The 23308-nt window shown below is 39.0% G+C and overlaps 1 protein-coding gene across 1 annotated transcript in view; it reads right to left on the bottom strand.

Annotated features, from left to right (window-relative positions):
• Positions 1 to 20282, bottom strand: part of CCDC40 (coiled-coil domain 40 molecular ruler complex subunit) — a 101937-nt gene extending 81655 nt beyond the window's left edge. The window contains exons 1-7 of the mRNA XM_069076090.1: positions 20014 to 20282; positions 18442 to 18505; positions 17339 to 17863; positions 14694 to 14844; positions 3655 to 3803; positions 408 to 491; positions 111 to 330 (exon numbers count right to left, since the gene is read on the bottom strand). Of these exons, the coding sequence (XP_068932191.1) occupies positions 111 to 330; positions 408 to 491; positions 3655 to 3803; positions 14694 to 14844; positions 17339 to 17863; positions 18442 to 18505; positions 20014 to 20042 (1222 nt within the window). The 5' untranslated portion in view covers positions 20043 to 20282. The remainder of the gene's footprint in view (positions 1 to 110; positions 331 to 407; positions 492 to 3654; positions 3804 to 14693; positions 14845 to 17338; positions 17864 to 18441; positions 18506 to 20013) is intronic.
• Positions 20283 to 23308: the final 3026 nt, after the last annotated feature.

Raw genomic sequence — 23308 nt, 5'->3', positions numbered from 1 at the left:
GAATCGTGCATGCATGATTTCTATGAGCCTTTTGTGTTAGGAAAGACACAAGGTTGCACTATAAATTGGGGGAAAAAAAGCGCAAATTAAAAAAGATATTGCTTGTTTACTTTTTTTCCGTTCTTCCTTGACTGTTGCAATGATTTTATTGTAGAGGGTTCTTGTGTTTCGGAGTTCTTCTTCTGTCTGCCTCCTCTCAGCCTCAAGAACAGAATATTGATCATGGTTCTTCTCTAGTTCCATTTGTAGCTGGGCCAAATGCTGCTGTACACCATAGAGTTGTACACCAAGCTCCTCCCTTTGAGTTTTGCCATGTTTTGTAGCCACAGTCTGTAGAGAAAAGAAATCAGTCAGTGCCACCTACATTGAACAAAACTTGTGGTTGATCAAGTAAACTAATACTGTACCAGCTCACGGATCTCCAATTTCAGCTTATCTATCTGTTTCTTCAGATAATTCTTTAGTGCAGTTTGGAATCTTTTCATCAAGGGCTGAAATAAAGGAAAACCAGTTTTTACTACCCATAATCTAGTGGTAGGAAATAAGAATGTTTTACATGTTTGATTTTTAACACTGTGTAATTCACATGTGAATTGATGAATGCCTACATGAGGAAGCATTTATTAAGTTCTTACTATTAGAAACAAAAATGTAGGAGTGTGGTTCCACTCAACCCTCCAAATAGTTAAGCAATCAATGGCATAAAAAAAAGTATTAAGGAATTTTCCCATAATTTCAACACAAAGTTTGAACAAGTCCTTAATTTGAAAGGAAGACAGGTCTTTGAGCCATTAGATGAAGGTAGATGGTACCTCAGAAGAAACATCTTATGATTAGCTGAAAGAATCAGACACATCTCTGGGCCTATGTATAAAAATAGCATGAAAAAAATAGTATGAAAATAGTTTGGAGGTGAGTTAACTGGTAGAACAACTTACCACTGGAGGACTCCAAGTTCTGTAGCTAAGGATTCCAGTGAAGCCACTGAGAATCACTGGCAGTCAGGGTGGTAGTGGTGGTAGGGAGGTGGATGGGATCATTTCTCTTTCTCTCTCTGTTTCTATCTCTCTCTTTGTCTCCATCTCTTTCTTCCTCTCTGGTTGTCTGACTCTATCTCTCTGACTTTCTCTTTCTCTGTCTGTCTGACTCTGTCTGTTTCTCTTCTCTTCCTTCTGATCATGTTATTGAGACTCTAGACCAGTAGCAGACAAAGCATACAGCAGGGAATAGAGAAAGAAACACTGAAAAAATATGGACAGACACAGACAGATTCAGAATGATAGCAACCCAAGGGAGGAAAACAGCTTCAAGGAATAAAACCTATTTTGGTGGAGAAAATACCACCTATGGACCCTAGAAAGGTACCAATTCCTGGAGTCCATAAAAGGGATTCCTAAGGGGAATTCCACGAGGTTTCCACAAAGAAAAGATATTCCTTTTCCTAACACGATACCTATATATGTGCCTCACTACCTTTATGCTTTAAGATTGAGCCTCTTTGGGGGCGGAGCCAAGAGGTCAGCATAGAAGCAGGAGAACTCCGTGTGCTCCCCCCATAACCACCTCAAATACCTATAAAAAATGACTCCAGACAAACTTTAAAAAGGACTATAGAACCCACAAAGTGATAGAGAGAAACAAATCTCCCACTGAAGACAGCCCAGCAGGTGGACAGGAAGGGTTCATTGCAGCACGCTGGGAGCCAAGCCCAGCCCCCCATGAGCCCATGGTTTCAGCCTCAGGGCAGCTGGACCAGTGCGGCTAGAGGGACAGAGAGTAGACCACCAGCAGCTGTGGCAGTTTCCAGAATTATCAACCCATAAATGCCAAAGACAAAGTGAGAGGTCACTGTAGACTTTGGAAATAGGGAGTTCGGGAGTGTTGTCTGGCCTCTGCCCCTGGAGGGAGGAAGAGCTGAGGCTCCATGGCCACCGCCACATGGCTGCTTCAGAGCTCCTGGCCTGCAGATTGTAGGAGGACAAAGCAACCATTCTGAGGGGTAATTGCTCTTGCTTTAACCTGCATAGATCTGGATTGCTGTCTAGGGTGGAGGTCCTGGGATGCATAACCAGGTACCAGAGCAGGTGGAGGCTTCAGAAAGGGCACCTAACTAAAAGCTCTGGCAGCTGAGAAAACCCCAGCTATTTGGGACAAAGCTCTCCCCCTCTGGTAGCAGAGTTCTACTGTGGCAAAAAGCTCAAAAGTCAAGTAATTGAGTGGCAACATGAGTAAGTAAAGGAAGCAAAGCAAGCACAGCAATCTGACTTTGGGTTTCTATTTTGGGGACAAAAAGGATCAAAGCATGGAACAAGAGGAAGACAATGAAGTCAGAACTCCTGTACCAAAAGCTTCCAAGAAAAATATGTACTGCTTACAGGCCATACAAGAGCTCAAGAAGGATTTTGAAAATCAAATAAGAGAAGTGGAGGAAAAATTTGGGAAGAAAAATGAGAATGATGCAAGAAAATCATGAAAAGTGAGTCAACAACCTGACTAACTTTATTTTGACTGAAAGAAAAAAAGATTGATCCTCTTCTCCCCAGGGACTTTGTGTGTACAGGGGAAGAATGTACCCCCAGCTTGTAGGGTAGGGGTATGCTTTTTACCAATCATTCTTACCATACCATCTTAGCCATACCCTTTTCTAAAAACTAATTGAAATCTGGCTGACTGATCTCAGTGGAAAGCACAGTGACACAGATTCATGAGTAACAGAACCAGAAACCCAACCTCTTAAAGTACCTCTAGAACTCTGAAAGAGAGTAGTAGTCAGTCATCCTCTAAGGACCTGGCTCACCAATGTGAGTGGAGGCTGGAGAGATAGCTGTAGCGGGACACACTAAACATCGATATCATAGAAAACAACTGTTAATTAATGGAGACAGAGGTCTTGGCTTTGGAAAAGGTACAGATTGTTAAGGGTAAGATTAAAAATTAGGGAAAGTTTGGCTGTGGAAATAGGCACATCACCTTTGGCAGGCTCTTCCCAATTTCCCATTTCTCTCTATTAGTCTGAGAACCACAATCCACCAAATCGGTTTACACCTAATATATTCATATTAGTCATATGCTTAACTATTTTGGAAATGATCAACCATGCTATGCATTATGAGGAATAGGAAAAAAATCTATCAGGAATTGTCCTTGTTCTTAAGAAGGGGTGGGGAAACAACAAATGCATCGTACAATTAAAATATATGAAAATGTTTTCTTTCACAATATGACTATTGTGGATATATTTTTGCATGACTACACATGTACAACCTGTATGGAAATACTTGCCTTCTCAGTGGGTGGTGTGAAGAGAGAGAAGGGGAGAAAATTTGGAACTCAAGGTTTTGAAAACAAATGTTTAAAAATTGCTTTTTTAGAAGTTTTAAAAACTGGTGAAAAATTAAATACTAAATAAATATAGCCCCCAAATATGACAATATATGGTAAATGCCAAATGAATGTCATAGACAAGTGTGGTAAGAATTTAGAGGAGGGAGAGGTAACATTAGACTAGGATGCTCAGGGAAGTAGAAGTTGGCTAGGTAGAGTAGAGGGATAAAATATGATTAAAATGCAGTTGCTAATCAATGCATAACCCAATTGTTTCTCAATCCATGTTTGGCTGCCTATGCCAAAAGTAAAATTTAAGAAGCTTCTTACATGGTCTGGATCCAAAACCACCAACTGAGTTTCTTCTTCCACCTCCTCACTTATATCTGATTCTGATATATGCTCCATATCAATTCCTCTAGAAGAACTTAAGTAATTAATAGTATCCAACAATGGAGTAACTGCTCTGACGCCAGTTCCTATTGAGATTGAGAGGGGGTAGAGGAAAGAAGAAATGAGAAATGTTAGGTAGGATAGAAAGAAAAATCACTTAAAAGTCAATATAAACAATGGGTTAATAGCTCTTCCAATAAGGAGAGAATCAAGTGAAGGCTCAATTAAACATGTTCTCTTAGAAATCTAATGCAGTATAGTAGAGTATAAAATAAATTTTACATATACATATTTGTCACCATTTATTCTATGATTCAATTTTTAAAGACTGCCTCAAAACTAGTGGTTCTGGGTTCATTACTAATTAGTTGTGGGAGGACAAGGATGTGCTTCATGTATTTATTTACATTCACATTTGACAAATCAGCTTCCACAAAATATTCAACTCTTGATTTTGGATTTAGGAGAACTCATCTTTAGTATTTTAAAGTCTGGTGAGAAATTCACTGAAGTAAAATTGCTAGCTTTTTCATTAGGCCAAACATCCGCATTTCCTTTAATCTATCTCATATGGCATGACCTGGAGGCTCTGGCCAGCTTCCTCTGGATGCTCTCTGGCCCATAAATGTCCTCCCTAAAAGGTATCTAAAACTAAAAACAGTATTCTAAATTTGTTCAGACCAATAAGCATGGGTGGACTTCCACTTCTCTAGTTCCAGACACAGATGCCTTTCTTAATGCAATCTAAGAATTCATAGGCTTTTATGATTGTCTTATCAGACTGTCAACTCATATTCGATACGCAGCACACTAAAACTCACTAAGACACTTAGATACCTTTTCCCAGAAGAATAACCTTCAAACCACATCTCCCTTATACTGTATGTATAATGATGATGTTTGGAAGTCAAGTACAAGATGTCGAATTTACTTGTGCTGCATTTTGTTTTATTGGCTTCGTCCCAGTGTTCTAGTTTGTTAAGATCTTTTTGGATCCTGACTGTGATCCAGTGTGTTAGCTATACTTCCTAACTTTGTAAAGTCTTCACATTCCATAAACATACTATCTTTTCATTTATCCAAGTCATTGATATAGATATAAATAGCACAGGGTGAAACAAAGATCTATGGGGTACTTCATTTTTCTTCAAGTTGACATCTAACCATTAATGATTGGTCTTTGGATCTAGTCATTCAACCACCTAATTGGTGTCCCTGTCTTGTCTATTCCCACCTCCAATCCCTCCTCCATACAGCTGCCAAAAGTTGTTTGTTCTTTTAAGGTGGAGATATGACTATGTTAATAAATCCTTTCTTTAAAAAAAATAAATTCCAATGTCTCCTTCTTAAATATATATTCCTTTGTCTGACATTTAAACCTCTTCACAACCTGACTCTATCCTACCTTTCCAGTCTTCATATATATTAATCTACTCTATGTCCAATCATACTGGCTGAGTTGCTGTTACTTACATATGGCACTATATATCCCATCTCTGTGCTTTGCCCTGGCTAGGTCCCAGCACTCGCATACTCTCCCTCCTTACCTCTGCATCTTGGAATCTCTAGTTTCCTTCAAGAATCAGTACAAATGCTTCTCTCTGCATGGAGCTTTTTTCAGGTTTCCTTATCCTATAGATGCTAATGCCTTCCCCTAAGACAATGTGTGTGTGTGTGTGTGTGTGTGTTCATGCACACACAAATGCATGTCTTCCCAATTAGAATTTAAGCTCCATGAAGGCAGAGACTATTTCATGTCTTTCTTTTTATCCACAGTGCATGGCACAAAGTAGGCACTTAAGAAATACTTGCTTGCCTACCTGGTTTGACCAGTTCTAAATCCATTTAACTGTACTTTCATCTAGCCCAAATTTTTCCATTTTGTCCACAGGAATAGCATAAAAGACTATGTGGTCTTTTTCTTGTGGACCACCATATGCAATTATTATATACAATGTTGTAAAAGTAACTTACATATAAATGCAAAAGATAACTTTCATCAACAATGCCTGAAAATAAAATTTTCCTGTTTTCCTTCAGTTAAATAATATCTTTTCTAGGAGTCAAGTTAGAATAAGGAATAGCTTTGTAAGTTTAACTCCAGCTAATGAGGTGAGGAATGAAATGAGGCCCTGGCGTCATATTCTTCCTAGTTCCCTAAAGCTAGCGAAGTAGTTTAAAACATTTCCTATGCCACACAATGGGGATAATCATACATATAGTACAAACTTTAAAAGACCGTTGCTAGGTTTAAATGTGGTAGTTAATGTATGCAAAGCACCTGGCAAACCTTAAAGCATTCTATGAATCCAGCTATTATAATTATAGTAAAAAGATTATGTTAATAATACCTGACCATTTGTAGAGCATTTTATGGTTTGCAAAACACTATATATATTATCTCATTTGATCCTCACAACAATCATGTGAGATAGAGAGGTATTATTTATACCCATTTTACAGATGAGGAAACTGAGGCTCAGAGTGATTAAGTACCGGAGCTAAAGTCACATAGCAAACATCAGAGGCAAGATCTGAATCTATGTCTCACCCGACTCTAAGTTTGGCATTCTAATCACTATGGCATTTTGCTTCTCATTAATAGCATTATTCGTGTGGAAAAAAAGTTTACTTTTTTTCTAAAGTAAGTTTTTTTCTATAAATGCTCTCAGTGAATACAAGTAAATAGAATATGAAGTTAGACCCCAAGCAAATACATAAAATCCTATTTACATTTTGATAAAAAAGAATGTAAACTTTAATAAAATGGCAATAATTTTACAATAATTTATTTGCTGTGTCCTCTTCCGATCTGTTTTTCAACAATGTATTTATGAAGTTTTTTATTGTTAGGTTTTCAGTATAGTCATTGAAAATGTGTATGTTTTTCTAGTTATGTTAAATTAACTTTTCATTCTATATATGCATATTTATATATTACTAAAATAAACCCTGGTTGTTGCTGAGTCAGGACATTTTAAAGTCATATATAATTCTAGATAAACAGTCAATGGAAAAAGGTTGTTTCCAGTGAAATGGTAGGCCAATGCTAAATGTTGACACATGTTCCAGTCCTCTAGTCTGCCAAAAAGAGCCCCCTAGCATCTTCTATGGATGTGGTTCCGTTTAATAAACTGATAATGTCTGTTAACTGAACAATGAGAACTGATGAGATCATCAAGGGAGAGAGAGAACAGAAAAGAAGAGGGCCCAAATCCAGACCTTGGAGAACACCTTTCCTTAGAGGACAGAAAAAGATTATCCAACAAAGGAGAGTGGCAACTAGTGGCCACAAAAGTAGAAGTGTCAAGGGCAAGCAATGTCACAGAAACTCTGGGATGATAAATATAGGAGGAGAGAGTGACCAAAAGTATGAAATTCTGCAGAGAGGTCAAGAAGAATAAGGACTAAAAGAAGGCTATTGGATTTAGCATTTAAGGATCACTGTTAAGGTTCCATCAAAATATTAATAGCAGCTCTTTTTGTGGTGGCAAATAAATGGAAGCAAAGTAGATGTTCATTAACTGGAGGACTGGCTGAATCAATTGGTATATGAATGCAATACATTATTACCAGGCAATAAAAATAATCAATATGAAGAATTCAGAGAAGCATAGGAAGACTTAAAGAAATGGATGTAGAAAGAAATAAACAGGGGCAGCTAGGTGGCGCAGTGACTAGAGCACTGGCCCTGGAGTTAGGAGGACCTGAGTTCAAATCTGGCCTCAGACACAACACAAAAATTAGCCGTGTGACCTTGGGCAAGTCACTAACCCCCAATTTCCCTCCAAAAAGAAAAAAGAGAAATAAACAGAACAAATAAAACACAATGACTGTAACAATGTAAATGGAAAGAAAAAAAAACTGAAACCTGTGTGACTATAATAACTAAGTATGTCCCTGGGGGGAAAAAAGATGAGAAAAATGTACCTTCCTCTCTTCTGTTAAGAGCTGGAGAGCTAAGGTCATGGAACATTACATATAATTGTCAAATTGATTTGATGAGTTTAACTTTTGCTGAATATTTTTCTCTTTGTTTTTTAATCTTTGTTACAAGGGATAGTTCCAATAGTTCAAAGGGAAGGGGAAAAAAGGAGTATATTTGTAAATAAAGGTGATGTAAAAACTAGATATCAATACACATAAAAAAGGAGAAGATCATCATTAACAATGGAGAGAGCAGTCTCAGCTGAGTGATAAGATCTGGAAGCTAGATTGGAATGGGTTGAGAAGTAATAGAGATGTTGAGGCAATGAGTAAAGACAGATTTTTCTAGGAATTTGCCTATGAAACAGAGATGAGATATATAATAATAGCTTAAATTAAATTTTGAGAGGAGAAGGGGTACTACAGATTTGGAATACTTGTGCATTTTTGGATAATATCACTATACTATTAGTTTTGGGCAACTAGGTGTCTCAGTGGGTAGGGCACCAGTTTGCAAAAAGAAAAACTCATCTTTATGAGTTCAAATCTGGCTTCAGACACTTAGTAGCTGTGTGACACTAAGCAAGGGTCTATAAAATGAGCTGGGGGACATGGCAAACCAATCCAGTATCTCTGCCAAGAAAACCACAAATGGAGCACAAAAAGTTGGATGCCACTGAAAAATGACTTAACAACAAATTATTAGTTTTACTTTGTTACAAGGGACCTCTCATACAGTGGAGATAATCTGTAAGTATAATACATTAAGAAAACTTTTAAAAATAGATCAATAGGGGCAGCCAGGTGGCTCAGTGAGTATGAGCACCGCTCCAGTGTTGGGATGACCTGGGGATCAAATCTGGGCTCAGATACTTAGCACCACACCCAGAAATAACTGGCTGTGTGACCTTGAGCAAGTTACTTAACCCCAATTGCTTAAAAAAAGAAAAATAGATTAATAGCTTGGGGGGATGGGAGGGCCAAATTAAATTTTGAATGCTAATTCATTTAACTCACCTACTAAAAGACAATAGGTTACAGAATGGATATGTGGGCCTGTACATATTTGTAATCAGTAGGGAAGAAGCCAATAGGGAAAGACTCAAATAATTATCTCTACAACATACTGGACCAATGAGTCTAGGTTTTCTCTTGCAAGTATTTTATCTCTTCCCCTCTACTTTTCTCTGTAGTTTTATTGCTTTTAGAATTACTCACTCTCACCTCTCCCTCTAACAGATGCATAGAAAGTACATTTCATTGAAGTGGTTAAAGAATTTTTAATTTTTAAAAGTGCACATTTATTGAGTACTCAATTATATGAGACCTTTATTTTATTCATTACTAAAGAAACCAAAGCAATTTTACAATTTAAACTTTAATTTAAAATAGACACAAAATATTTGTTTTTTAAAAATATATATTAGGGTGTGCCTGGACATATGTGGCACACCCTATGCATTTATGTGACTCTTATCTCAGTTTTTCCTTACTTTTTCAATATTTGTAATGGTCAAAGTCAAAGAATTTTTTGATCCAAAGATCTTTTGATCCTCCCTAACCTTGGTTTTTTTTTTTTTTGCATTAAGCATAAGAATCCAATTTGTAACCCCCTGCCAATTAAAATGAGAGCTGTAGGATAAATGTTAATTTAGTTTTAAAAAAAGTCTTTGCTGCTTTGATTTTCCCTTGTGATAGTCCAGTAGGGGAAGGACTGAAAAATTTCTACCGTTCTGATGCCCTCTTCTAATCTGTTCCCATTCCCATCCCTTAATAGGTAGGAAAAGACATCATAGATTTAGTATCATCCCTGAGGCAGCACACAATGGTCGGACCATTGATTCATCAGAATTAATAATAAACAAGAAGAAAGAATAGTCATGAGAAAAATATTGTGCATAATTAAGAAGATTTAACCCTAAATTTTTTTTAATTTTTTTAATTTAAATGCTTTATTGACTGCTGATTTACATCATTCGTTTCCGCCAGATTTTGAGTTACAAATTTTCTCCCCGTTTTCCCCCCACCCATCCCCCCAAAACAGCAGTCCCACAGGATATCCCCACCTCCAATCTGCTCTCTCCCATATTTTCTCCCATACACATTTCAACTTTTCCAGTGGATCTCTATGCCTCAGTGCCTGTATATCTTTTTTCTTAATTACATGTAAGATGGTATTAATAATAGTATATATATATATATATATATATATATATATACACTCACATATATATATTTGAATATTTGATTTAAACTTTCAATTCCAGATTCATTCCCTTCCCCCGCCCCCGCCACCCACCCCCACTGGGGGGACAAGCAGTTCAGTATAGGTTGTACATGTGCGGCTAATGCAAAACAATAACATAGTAGATGTATTGTAAAAGACTGACTATATTTCCCTCCCTCCTATCCCACCTCCCACTTGTTCTATTCTCTACTTTGATCCTGTCCCTTTTCAAAAGTGGGTGCTTCCAACTTCCCTCCCCCCCAGCCTGCCCTCCCTTCCATCATCCCCCCTCACATCCTCTCCCCCCCCCATTCTCCTGGAGGGTGAGATCCCCTATTTAGTGTGTATTTCCCTCCCTCCTCAAGCCAGATTCAATAGGAATAAGGTTGACCCATTCCCTTTTGCCTTCCTATTCTTCCCCTCCATTGTAACCATTTTCCCTTGCCTCTTCTGTATGAGATAGTTTGCCCCACTCTGTCTCTCCCCATCTCCTCTCATTATATTCCTCTCACCTCTTAATTTCACCTTTTAAGTATCATCCCTTCCTGTTAAATTGGTCCCGTGCCCTCTATCTATCTATACCTGTAAATGTATATACACACATTCACATATGTATTCATATGTCCGAATACCCTCATATAAAGACATATATATATGTGTATATATATATATATATATATTTCTAATCCCTTCAACTACTGAGAAAAGTTTCATAGGTTACAATTATTGTTTTTCCATGTAGGAATGTTAATAGTTCAACTTTGGCCAGGTGGCTCAGCGAGCAAGAGCACCGGCTCCAGTGCCGGGATGACCCGGATCAAATCCGGGCCCAGACACCCAGCACCACACCCAGAAACAACAACCGGCCATGCAACCCCGAACAAGCCACTCAACCCCGATTGCTTAAAAAAAAAAATAGTTCAACTTTGATAAGTTCCTTATGATTTCTTTTCCCTGTTTACCTTTTCATGCTTCTCTTGCTTCTTGTATCTGAATGTCAAATTTTCTATTCAGCTCTGGTTTTTTCAGCAAGAATGCCTGAAAGTCCTGTATTCCACTGAATGACCATATTTTCCCCTGAAACATGATACTCAGTTTTGCTGGGTAGGTGACTCTTGGTTTTAATCCCAGCTCCCTTGACCTCCAGAATATCACATTCCAGGCCCTTCGATCCCTCAGTGTAGAAGCTGCCAGATCCTGGGTTATCCTGATTGTGTTTCCACAATATTCAAATTGTTTCTTCCTGGCTGCTTGTAATATTCTCTCCTTAATCTGGGAATTCTGGAACCTGGCTATAATATTCCTAGGAGTTTTCTTTTTGGGATCTTTTTCAGGAGTTGATCGGTGGATTCTTTCAACCTCTATTTTGCCCTCTCGTTCTAAAACATCAGGGCAGTTTTCTTTGAGAACTTCCTGGAGGATGCTTTCCAGGCTCTTACTTTGGTCATGGCTCTCAGGCAGTCCAATAATTTTTAAATTATCTCTCCTGGATCTATTTTCCAGGTCAGTGGTTTTTCCCATGAGATATTTCACATTGCCTTCTATTCTTTCATTTGTTTGGATCTGTTTAACAGCATCTTGATTTCTCATCAAGTCATTAGCTTCCATTTGCTCCAATCTAATTCTGAAGCAATGATTCTCCTCAGTGAGCTTTTGAGATTCTTTTTCCATCTGGCAAATTTGACTTTTTAAGGCATTCTTCTCCTCATTGCCTTTTTGAGCCTCCTTTGCCATTTGAGTCAGTCTGTTTTTTAAGGTCGTATTTTCTTCAGTCAGGCTGTTGACTCTCATTTCATAATTTTCTTGCATTGTTCTCATTTCTCTTCCCAATTTTTCCTCCACTTCTCTTATCTGCTTCTTAAGGTCCTCTATGGCCTGTAACCAGCTTGTATTTTCCTTTGAAGCTTTTGGTGCAGGAGTTCTGACTTCACTGATTTCCTCCTGTTCCATGCCTTGCTCCTTCTTATCCCCAAAATAGGAGTGTAATGTTGGAATCTTCTGTCTGCTTTGTTTCCTTTGCCTGCTCATTTTGCCACTCAATGATTTGACTTTTGGGTTTTTTGCCACAGTAGGACTCTGCCACCAGACAGGGGAGTTTTCGTCCCAAACGCTGGGGTTTTCTCAGCTGCCGGAGGTATTAGATGGGTGCCCTCTCTGAGGTCTCCACACACTCTGGCAAGCTGTACACACACCCCAGGACTTCCACCCTAGACTGCAATCCAGATCCAAGCAGGTTAAAGCAAGAGCGATTACCCCTCAGACTGGTGCTTGGCCCCCTACACTCTGCAGGCCAGGAGCTGAAGCCGCCACGTGGCACTGGCAGGCTGTGCTGGCGTCTCAGTGGTTTCTTGCTCCGGGGGTAAAAGCCTATGCACTCCCACTTCCTGGGTCCCAAAGTCCAGACTGCACTGGCCTCTCACCTTGTCCTTCGCATCTATGTATTGATAAATCTGGAAACGGCCACAGCTGCTGCTGATCTGGAGTCCCTCTGGCTGGCGGCTGGTCAGGCCCGCCCTGGGGCTAAAGCCTCGGTGTGGGGCTGGGCTCGGCTCCCAGAGCACTGTGCTGGCCGATTCCTGCCGGCCTGCCGGGCTGTCCTCAGCGGGAGGTTAGCTTCTCTGTGTCATTTTGTGGGTTCTGCAGCTCCAAAGTTTGTTTAGAGTCCCCTTTTTACATGGATTGGGGAGGGTGGAAGCTGGAGCTGCGGGAAGGTCGTGCTTCTACTCCGCCATCTTGGCTCCACCCCCCCCCGATTTAACCCTAAATTACTTAAACAATTTATTGAACAAAATGAGAAATGGATAATAAAAATGACGTCAATATCAACTCTCATAATTTCATTCTAAAATTAAACCAATTAGGGGTGGCTAGGTGGCACAGTGAGTAAAGCACCATCCCCGGAGTCAGGAGGACCCGAGTTCGGTTCCGGCTTCAGACACTTAACACCCACACACACAAAAAAAACAGCTGTGTAACCTTGGGCAAGTTACTTAACCTCAAATGCCCTCCAAAAGGCAAAAAACAAAATAAAATTAAATTAAACCAATATAAATTAATTACTACAATGAGACCAAAAGAAGCCAGAAAAAGCCATAGTCTGCAAACATTTGACTTACTTGCCAAATGGAGAGAGATAACAACTAAAAACAACATTAGGCTAGAATATAAATTCATATGTAAAAATCTGAGAAATACAAATAACAGTATTGTCTCATAAAGTAGAGAGAAGCAGTAGATAATAATATCAGTTCAAAGAAAGCTTGGCAAGATATCCAACTAAACAAAATAATCCCAAAATAATTAAGGGATAAAAAGAGAAAGAGAACAGAAGAAAAATAGAAAAGGTTGGTAAAAACTTAACTAATAGTTTTTTTCATCAAGGAGAATGGAGCCATCACACAAATAAGGACCCTAACATCTCACAGTCCCTGAGATATTTATGGAGAAATAGTACTAAAGAGTACAAAAACTGGGGGGAGGTAGCCAGAATGGATCAAGTATATCAATCAGTAAGGTTATTAATTACTTATCATGTGTCAGGCACTGTGATAAATTCTGGAGACACAAATGTAAAGAATCTTATTTGTGGATGACATTTTATTAATTGCATCAAGACCAAAGATATTGAAGAGGCTCCTGGAAGAGGTTTGCAATCGTTCAAAGGAGTTTGACCTATCCATCCAGGAAAAACCAAAGAGATGAAAAATATCTATTGCTCAGATTTCAACATGCCTCTAAATGGACACCACATATAGCTTGTCCAATATTACGTATAACCAAGACAATCTAGTTGAAAAGGAAGAAGAAAGCCAGCTGGATTGTTTTCATGATGTTAAAATGTATTTTTACTGACTCCAAACTTTCTCTAATATCAAAAACCCATCTTTTCAATATAAAGATATTCCTGATGTTGCTACATGGCAGAGCAGACTGTCTCTGAAGAATTAAAAATTAATATCACACAGAAGGCAATGGAAAGGTGGATGCAAGCAGGTGGCAACATGAGAGGTTCTGAAGAAGAGTAGAAGTAAAGGATGCCATCAAAAGATTGTATGATAAAGGAAAAATGGGCTGATTATATGATGAGAGGCAAAGGATAGCAGGTGGACAGTCAAAGCCTTCCACTGTTACTCTTGAAATGTTGGGAAAGAGCAAAGATCTCTTACATGTTATCTGGACCGCTTGTGGCATATGTTTGGGAGGTCTCAGATAAGAATCTCATGAAAATAGGTGGGCTGGCATCTGAATCATTATAAGGAAGAGCCAAATTGATGAGATCATGATCCATTTGGGTATTTTTAACAGCGAGGTGGCCCAGTGGATAGAGCACCAAGCCTGGAATCAGGAAGACCTGAGTTCAAATCTGATCACAGACACTTGTTAGCTATGTGACCCTGGGCAAGTAACTTAACCTCTATTTGCTTCTGTTCCCTTAACTATAAAATAAGGATAATAATAACACCCACCTCTCAGACTTGGAAGGATTAAATGAGATTATATGGCACTTAGCAGAGTATCTGGCATATGGTAAGTGCTTAATAAATGCTTATTTCCTTCCTTCCTATCTATTTACCCACATAGGGTAGATTAAAGAGCCAGGCTCTTTGCAGCTCCTCACTCTGCTATTTTGCTGGAATTCCTTTTTTTTTTTTTAATTCTTGAGGCAGATAATAGGAAGTCTGGTTCCCTTGTAACCTCTCATTCCACTCTTTTCTTGGAAGTCCCAATCTGTTTAAATTTCATTTTAATGTGATCAAGAGGCTCAAAACATTGGCCAAGGATGATGTTAATAAAGGACAGTCCTAGTATTAGTCATTGTTACCTGATGGCTCCTGGTCTGGTGCCTCTGGTGTTCCTGGAGAGCTCCTGTCCCTTGAAGATGGGACAAAATAAGTCCTGTCTCTGAATGGTATATTTTCTATGTTACCCATATCTTCTCTGTATTTTTTAAAGAAATCCTCATCTGTTGTTTCCTGCAATAGAAAGAAATCTTCTGATCACTGATTTTCAAATCTTTAAATATTGTCAATTCTCTGTCTATGATGGAAAGACTTGGCCTTTGAATGAAGAGATTGAAGTTGACATCGACTTTGACATTATGGGTATGATTATGGGTAAGTCATCTCATCTCGCTAAGTCTCAGCTTCCTCTTTCATAAAATTAAATATAATGCTTATACAAGAGAGACATCGTTATAGTAGAAAGAATGCTATACTACCAGTCAGGAAGATATGGGTTCCAATCCTACCTCCACTAGCTCCATAAATCACTTAACTCTCAGAACCTCAGGCAACTCTAAGTTATGTGGAAGGAATTCCCACACTGATAAAAATCACAGGGACTTGACTGACATATGGAGCATATAATATAATATACACATAATATAATGTATACTTATAATACTTAAATTCTCTCCCTCAAAAAAGAGAAAAGTGCTTTGTAAATCTTAAACCTTCTAGAAATGTAAGCTATTATTATTCTCTCTGCCAGATCCACTCAGCAGCACCACTCACCTACTGTTTTTAGCATTCAGATGATCAGAGACTACTTTGAAGCTACCAACAGTATATTCTTTTTGGTCACTTAGGAAGAATATTTTTTCCTTTATTATTCTAAATTAATTTTAAAAAATTTTCAACTTGATCATCAAAAAACAAACATTTCAATATACAAAGATAAGCTAGAAAGAGTATTATATGTATAAGAAACTATGGATTTTCTAGTTTCATATATAAAATTTGCTTTTTAAAAGAAATGTATTTATATTAAATTTAATAAAGGAGGAGCGGCCAGGTAGCGAGTAAGAGCACTGGCTCCAATGCCAGGACGACCTGGAGATCGAATCCCGGGCTCAGACACTTAGCACCCACCCAGAAACACCTGGCCGTGTAACCTTGAGCAAGTTACTTAACCCCAATTGCTTAGGGGCAGCCAGGTGGCTCAGCGAGTAAGAGCACCGGCTCCAGTGTTAGGATGACCTGGATCACATCTGGGCCGTATAACCTTGAGCAAGTTACTTAAACCTGATTGCTTTAAAAAAAAAATTTAATAAAGGAGTAACAAAATTGCTTTTTTTGGGTCCCTTCTGTAATTCTTTTATTTTCTTTTATGCATTTCAAAATGTCTTATTGATTTTTTGGTTTCCATCTCTCTTATTAGCCATTTATCTGTCTTTACTTTTGGTGAATTCCACTAAAAAAAAAAAAGATTCTTCTAGGAATTTTTCCCTGATTGACATTAACCACAATCCAGACTACCTTCCTCCAAATCCCCAAACCATTATTTATTCTTAAAAGAAAGCTACCCTTGCATTTATTATTTACTTGTACACATAAGTACACTTGTACACGTAAGTACACTTGTACACACACTTTTGCATTTATTACATATTTCTTTTCTCTCCTTTGTCAAATTATAACTACCTGAGGAAAAGAGTTTTTCAGAAGATCTTTTTCTGTAAAGTATTACTGGCTTATATAGAATTCTTTAAAATCCTAGAAAATTCAGTGGCTTCAGGCTCAAATATCAAGCTAAAGAGTTAGCAATTCTACCTTTTAGGAAACTCAGATTTTATTAGAAGGGTCTCCTTTAAAATAAGACATCAAAATTGACAGGCACAGGGGTGGCTAGGTGGCGCAGTGAGTAGAGCACCGGCCCTGGAGTCAGGAGAACCTGAGTTCAAATCCCGCCTCAGACACTTAACACAAAAACTAGCCATGTGACCTTGGGCAAGTCACTTAACCCCAACTGCCCTCCAAAAAAGCAAAAAAAACCAAAACCCAAAACCATTGACAGGTACAACAGTGTGTTAAATAGATAGACTCTGTCTTTCTATTTTCTATGTTTCTGGAATTGAGAACTGAGTTAGTGAAGAAAATAATTTTTCCTTACAATTATCCTGCAGAATTTGTATGACTCCTGGGTGTCAAACTTAGTGCAGACACCCAATCAGCAGTTCAAACCTCCTAAACTCAAGTAATTCATAAACTTCAGCCACCCCAGGAAAAGAGATTACAGGTATGCACCATCAAACCTGGTTTACCTTTTTTTTTTTTTTGCTTTTTAGAGGGGGGAAGGCAGGGCAATTGGGGTTAAGTGACTTGCCCAAGGTCACACAGCTAGTTTTTGTGTTAAGTGTCTGAGGCCAGATTTGAACTCAGGTCCTCCTGACTCCAGGGCCAGTGCTCTAATCACTGTGCCACCTAGCCATCCCTACCTTTCTTAATCTCATATATAAAATGGAAACTTCTGTCTTTGATAACAAGCTACCTGGTTTTACCAACCTTGTTTAAAATAGAAAGTGTGATCTAAGAGCTTAAAATTTTAAATACCAAATTCTTATTCCTAGGCTTCATATATAATTTGTGACAGAGAATGCATCTAGTACTTTGCAACATTATGTCTTGAACACCTTGATATACCCAGTGCAGGAACAAATGTATTAAGACAGAATTATGGCTCACTCACTACTTGAAATGAAGATGTAGTGACTTCAGAAATATCTGGAATTTGGGGTGGCTCTGTGGAACTGACTGTCTCTTCTCTTGGTTCTGTTGAACTGGGCTCATCTATTGGTTCTATTGAGCTGGGTTCCTCTCCTGGTTCTGCTGAGCTTTGCTCCTCTAATGGTTCTGTTGAGCTGGGTTCCTCTCTTGATTCTATTGAGCTTTGCTCCTCCCCTGGTTCTGTTGAACTTTGCTCTTCTATTGGTTCTATTGAGCTGGGTTCCTCTCCTGGTTCTGTTGAGCTTTGCTCCCCTCTTGATTCTGCTGAACTGGGCTCCTCCATTGGTTCTGCTGAACTGGGTTCCTCTCTAAGTTCTATTGAACTTTGTTCTTCTCTTGATTCTGCTGAACTGGGGTCCTCCATTGGTTCTGTTGAACTGGGCTCCTCCATTGGTTCTGTTGAGCTGTATTCCTCTTCTGGTGCATATGGTTCACTGGCCTCCTCTTGGGGTGGCTTTTTTTCTTCAAGGTCCTCACTGACCACTGGCTGTACAACCAGAAGCAAAAATAGGGCAGATCAGAATGATGGGGAAAAACAGTAAATATTCTGACTCATGAGAGAATTATATTGAAAGAATGCTGGATTGGCAAAACACCGTATTTTTAGCTTATCTGTCAGTTGGTTTTTTTTTAATCAAATCTGTAATCTTCTTGGGGTATGAAATTCCAGTTGAGGAAACCCCTGCTTACTAAAGCAGATAGATAATTTATAGATTTAGATTGATGTTAAGTGACTTCCTCAGCAAGTGAGTGTCAGAATTGGGACTTGAGTCCTAGGGTCTTGATATATATACCAATTTTTAATTCACTTGGCTGCCTTTTATGACCTGTTTATTCTGGTTAATTATATTTCCTTCTTTTGAAAAAAAGGGCTTGGCTTCAAATAATTTAGGAAATCTAGTGGTAGAATTTCTCATGTATACTTAATCAGGCATCTAGAACACTAATGAATAAGACTAATATCTCTGTGTTCTATGGACAAGGCAAGAGGGTTATATAAAGTCTTTGGGTAAATTCTCACTATCTCGAATTTCTTTTATTAATCATAAATATCTGTAACATTACCCCATCCTCTTCTGTTTGCTGTTCTTCCACACCTTGAGAAATTGGTTCAGTTTCTGCTTCAGACCTAGTATGAGTTAAACAATTAGACCAATAGATTCAAATAACAGTGATTTGAAAAGTGAAAAGAGCAATTCGTCTGGATAAACTAAAACCAGAAATATCATCTTCAGTATGCTTATTTGTGTGATAAAATTGAGAAAATACAAAAGCCAGAGAAAAGTACACCAAGGGGGCAGTTGGGTGGTGCAGTGAATAGAGCATCGGCCCTGGAGTCAGGAGGACCTGAGTTCAAATCAGGCCTCAGACACTTAACACGCAAACTAGCTGTGTGACCTTGGGCAAGTCACTTAACCCCAATTGCCCTCCAAAAAAAAAGTACACCAAAAAGACAACAGTCCTATCTATTTTTTTAATCCTTTCTCCATGTAAGGATCACATACACACACGCACACATGCACACACACATTCTTTCTAGTTCAACATTATACAAGTCCAATTCTGTCCTACAAAGTGATGGAGTTTCTACCCCTTTTCAATAAAGAGTAAAGGACTGGAGACTTCATACTGTTCCTTTTCTAAATCTCCATTCTCATTAGCCCCAAATACATGACTTTCTCAACAAATACAGAGCCTTGATATGGATTTATGATGTAGGTGGAGAGGGAGAATATAGACTAGATTCTCAGTAGTGAGAATTATGTGACTACCAACAACCTCTGTGGTATCTCTCTGCTACCCTTTCAGGCTAGAATAGGCATATCTTTCTAGGACGTTTCTGTGTAGAGCCTAAGAACAGGGAAAGAATAAAATTATCTCTCTGTGCCCATTAAACATTCATGTAGTCTATAATTTTAAAGTTGACTCACTATAGTTCAACTTTTAAGGGCATTTAGCTTCCTCATCCTTAAAATGAAAAGTTGGACTAAATTTAGTTCTCTAAGGTGTTCTCCTTAAAGAAAAGGGAAGGAATGGGGGAAAGGGGAAAAAAGTGTAGATGAAAAGAGTGAGAGCAAGAAAGGGAGAAGAAAGAGGAAGGGAAAAGGAGTAGGAGAAAAGAGAGAAGTGAGAAGGGAACTGGAAAGGAGTTGAGAGGAAGAGTGTCTGGGAAAGAGGAAAATTAGATGACAATGCCCTTTTCCTTCTTCTTACTAGCAAATATTCTGAGATAAACCAGTCCTGGAGGTAAGAGTTAAAATGTATGTCTTGAAGTGACATGAAATAAATTAATTTCCTACTTGCCTTAATATAAATAAGGAGCCTGTATTTCAAATTCTGTTGGAACTTGTTACCTTTTAATGATTAAGGGGGCTAAGCAGGACAGAAATACAGCTAAGAGGGAGCGAAGAAGATAGGGAGCTGAAAAATAAAGGCTAAGCGAGAAGACATAGGGAAGCCTCAGGGACAAGAAATGGACAAAATGGGTGAAGCCCATGCCCTGGAAGGGAGAAAGAAAAGCTGAGGAAGGAAGATGCCACCCCCTCCCTGGACTTTCTGCTCTCGTTCTCGGAGGTATCCCTCTACCCAGCTAGCCCCTTCCCCCATTTCCCATCAGTATCCGGTAGCTCCCCTCACCCTGGACCTTCCTCCCCAGGCTCAGCCATCTTCGGTTGCTAAGAGACGCAATCAACATCCGTTGGGTAAGTAGTCTTTGGAAGGAACCAAACTCAACAGATGTTATGTCCACCCCCTCGCCTATACCTGAAATGGAATAGTCTGCTCTCCAGTCTCCTTACCTCCTCCTGTATCTCAAAGCCAGGAACAGCTGGAACTAGAAATCGTGGCTGTTCTTCACTGACTCTAGAGTCTGTGGATATAGAGCAACCGTTACGGTCAGTAACTGACTTAATCTATGGTTACAGATCATGGCTGCAGCCCCTGAGAAGCATTTCTATAATACCATAAACCTTTGAGGAACCATAGTTTATTGATCTGTATGGGTCTGCTAGGTGAAAGGGTACACTTGATGGTATTTGGGAAATGAACTGGCTGAGCTTCTCTGCTTACCACATGGAAATAAGTATTTATTATCTAAATTAGATTAGGTTACATCCTTAGTAATAGGTAGGACAATAGTTCTACTATGTGTCAGATACTGTGCTGAGTGATTTTTGTTATCTCATTTGAGACTCACAACAACTATTTGAGGTAGATATTATTATCCCCATTTTACAGGGGAGGAAACTGAAGCAAATGGAAGTTAAGTGATTTGCCCAGGGACACACAGCTATTAAGGTTCTGAGATGAATTTAAACTTCAGTCATCTGGACTCCAAACTGAGCTCTCCATACACTGTGCCAAGATGTAAGTGGTCAGAGGATCAAGATTTGTTGCTCAAGAAAATGTGTTGCTGTCTCCATGCATAAGCTCTTATATCTAAAGAGACAAAAGGAAGGGCATGTAGGAAGAGGTGTTTGATAATACACTTCTGTCAAGGCACCATGAAAGCTATTTTGGAAAGTCCAATTTATTGTTTATATCAAGATTGGGTTGGGAGACCCTTCTAGGCTGAGGCTTTGACTTTCTCTGGTTATCAGTTACTACTTTTAGCATCACTGTTAATTGTGATTGGTGAACAGGTGACAGGGAAGAATGGGATACATGTCCTAGCCAGATCTGACCAGTCAGTACTAACTCACCTGGCCATGAACCTGGGATGGTAGCCCCACAACTTTCTGGATATCATCTGGTTTGGATGGGAGCTTGGGGTTAGGCACAATCTACCTTGCCCCGTGAATCTCTTTTGTGGGTTTTTCATCCATGTTAAGCTCATTAACCACTGCAGTCTCCCTCAAGGCTATATCTTGAGTTTTTTTCTTATTTCCTTTAAACTTTTGTAGGAATCTCAAACTTAACATGTCCAAAATAGAATGTACTATCTTTACCCCCTGCCAAGGGTACCTTCATACTCCCAATCACCTAGGCTCACAATCTCAATTCTTCACTCTCACTTATCCCATATATCCAATCCATTGCCAAATCTTGTAGTTTCTGCCTTAACAACATCTCTCTTTTAGGTCTATAGGTCCTTGTCACCTATTGTCTGGATTACTACAATACCAGTCTAACTGGTCTCCCAGTTTCAATTCTTTTCCCATAGAAATTCATCCTTCACTTAGAAGCCAGACAATTTTTCTAAATTATAGGTCTGACCATTTAATCCCCTCACCCCCTTGCTCAATAAATTTAAATGACTCCCTTTTAGCGTTAAGATCATATATAAACTCCTCTATCATTTAAAAGTTTTCATAACCTGATGCCTTCCTATCTTTCTAGCCTTCTTATACCTTATACCACTCTTCTTTCTCTACTATCCAGCTACAATGGACTATTTGTGTTTTGCCTGTTTTTCCCCATTCCCCCTACCTCAGGGAAGTGAGCAAACTGCCAAGTCAGCTCCATCCTCCCCGACTGGGTCTCCACCCTTTCCCAGTCAGCTCACCTGCATAGAGGTGGGCGGGCTTCTGGGTCAGGCTTGGGAATTTCAAGGTGTATACTGACCAATCACTGCTTACGTAATACCTAATTGTTGGCTGCGTGGCCTCCCTTTATAAACTGAGGTTTTACCCAAGATCGGGGCTGTTGCTGTTGGTACTATTGCTGTTGCTGTACCTGAGACATGGGGTGGTACATGCTCAGCCCGCCATGTGGCCTAATCAGCCAACAAGGCATTTTAATAAAAGGTCCATTCTAAAATTATTACTTGGATCTTGCTTGCATTATACAAGGTACGGCACTTGCTGTTCTTGAAACATGACAGTGCATCTTCACCAACTGTTTGCATTCATTGACTGTCCCTCAGTGCCTGAAATGCTCTGCCCTCTCACCTGTGCCTCTTACTTTCCCTGGGTAACTTCAAAACCCATCTCAAACCTTATCTTCTGCAGGTGGCATTTCCCAATCTTTCAGGCTGAAAATGCCTTTCCCCTTAGACTGCCTTCCATTCACTCTTTTTTTCTCTTTTTTTTTCAAATGCTTTATTAACTTCTGGTTTACATCATTCATTTCTGCCAGATTTTGAGTTACAAATTTTTTCCCCGTTTTTTCCCCTACCCAACACCCCAAAATAGTCCCACAGGATATCCCCTCCCATATCTTCTCCCATACCCCCTTCAACTTTTCCAGTACGGCATGGTAGATCTCTATGCCCCAATGCCTGTATATCTTATTTCCCAATTACATGTAAAATAGTATTAATAATAGTATATATATTATATATATTTAAACATTTGATTTTAAAACTTTGAATTCCAGATTCATTCCCTTCCTCCCTTGTCACCCACCCTTACTGGGAAGACAAGCAATTCAGTATTGGTTGTACATGTGTAGCTATGCAAAACATTACCATAGTACATATATTGTAAAAGACTGACTATATTTCCCTCCCTCCTATCCCACCTCCCACTTGTTTTATCCTCTACTTTGATCCTGTCCCTTTTCAAAAGTGGGCGCTTCCAATTTCCCTCCCCCCCCAGCCTGTCCTCCCTTCCATCACCTCCCTCATCTCCTTCCCCCCCATATTTAGTGTGTATGTCATTCCCTCCCTGAGCCAAATTCAATGAGAATAAGGTTGACCCATTCTCTTTTGCTTCTTATTCTTCCCCTCCATTGTAACCATTTTCCCTTGCCTCTTCTATATGAGATAGTTTACCCCATTCTGTCTCTCCCTATCTCCTCTCATTATATTCCTCTCTCACCTCTTAATTTCACCTTTTATGTATCATCCCTTCCTGTTATATTGGTCCTGTGCCCTCTATCTATGTATACCTGTAAATATATATACACACATTCACATATATATTCATATGCTCATATGCCCTCCCATATATATATATATATATATATATATATATATATATATATATATATA

This window comes from Petaurus breviceps, unplaced genomic scaffold, assembly GCF_028583685.1.
Source record: "Petaurus breviceps papuanus isolate PSGF00001 unplaced genomic scaffold, PetGlider_PUasm1.0 90925, whole genome shotgun sequence".
In the NCBI taxonomy this organism is placed as follows: Eukaryota; Metazoa; Chordata; class Mammalia; order Diprotodontia; family Petauridae; genus Petaurus; species Petaurus breviceps.
The sequence above is the reverse complement of the archived record's forward strand: the minus strand, read 5'-3'. Positions and strand labels throughout refer to the sequence as shown.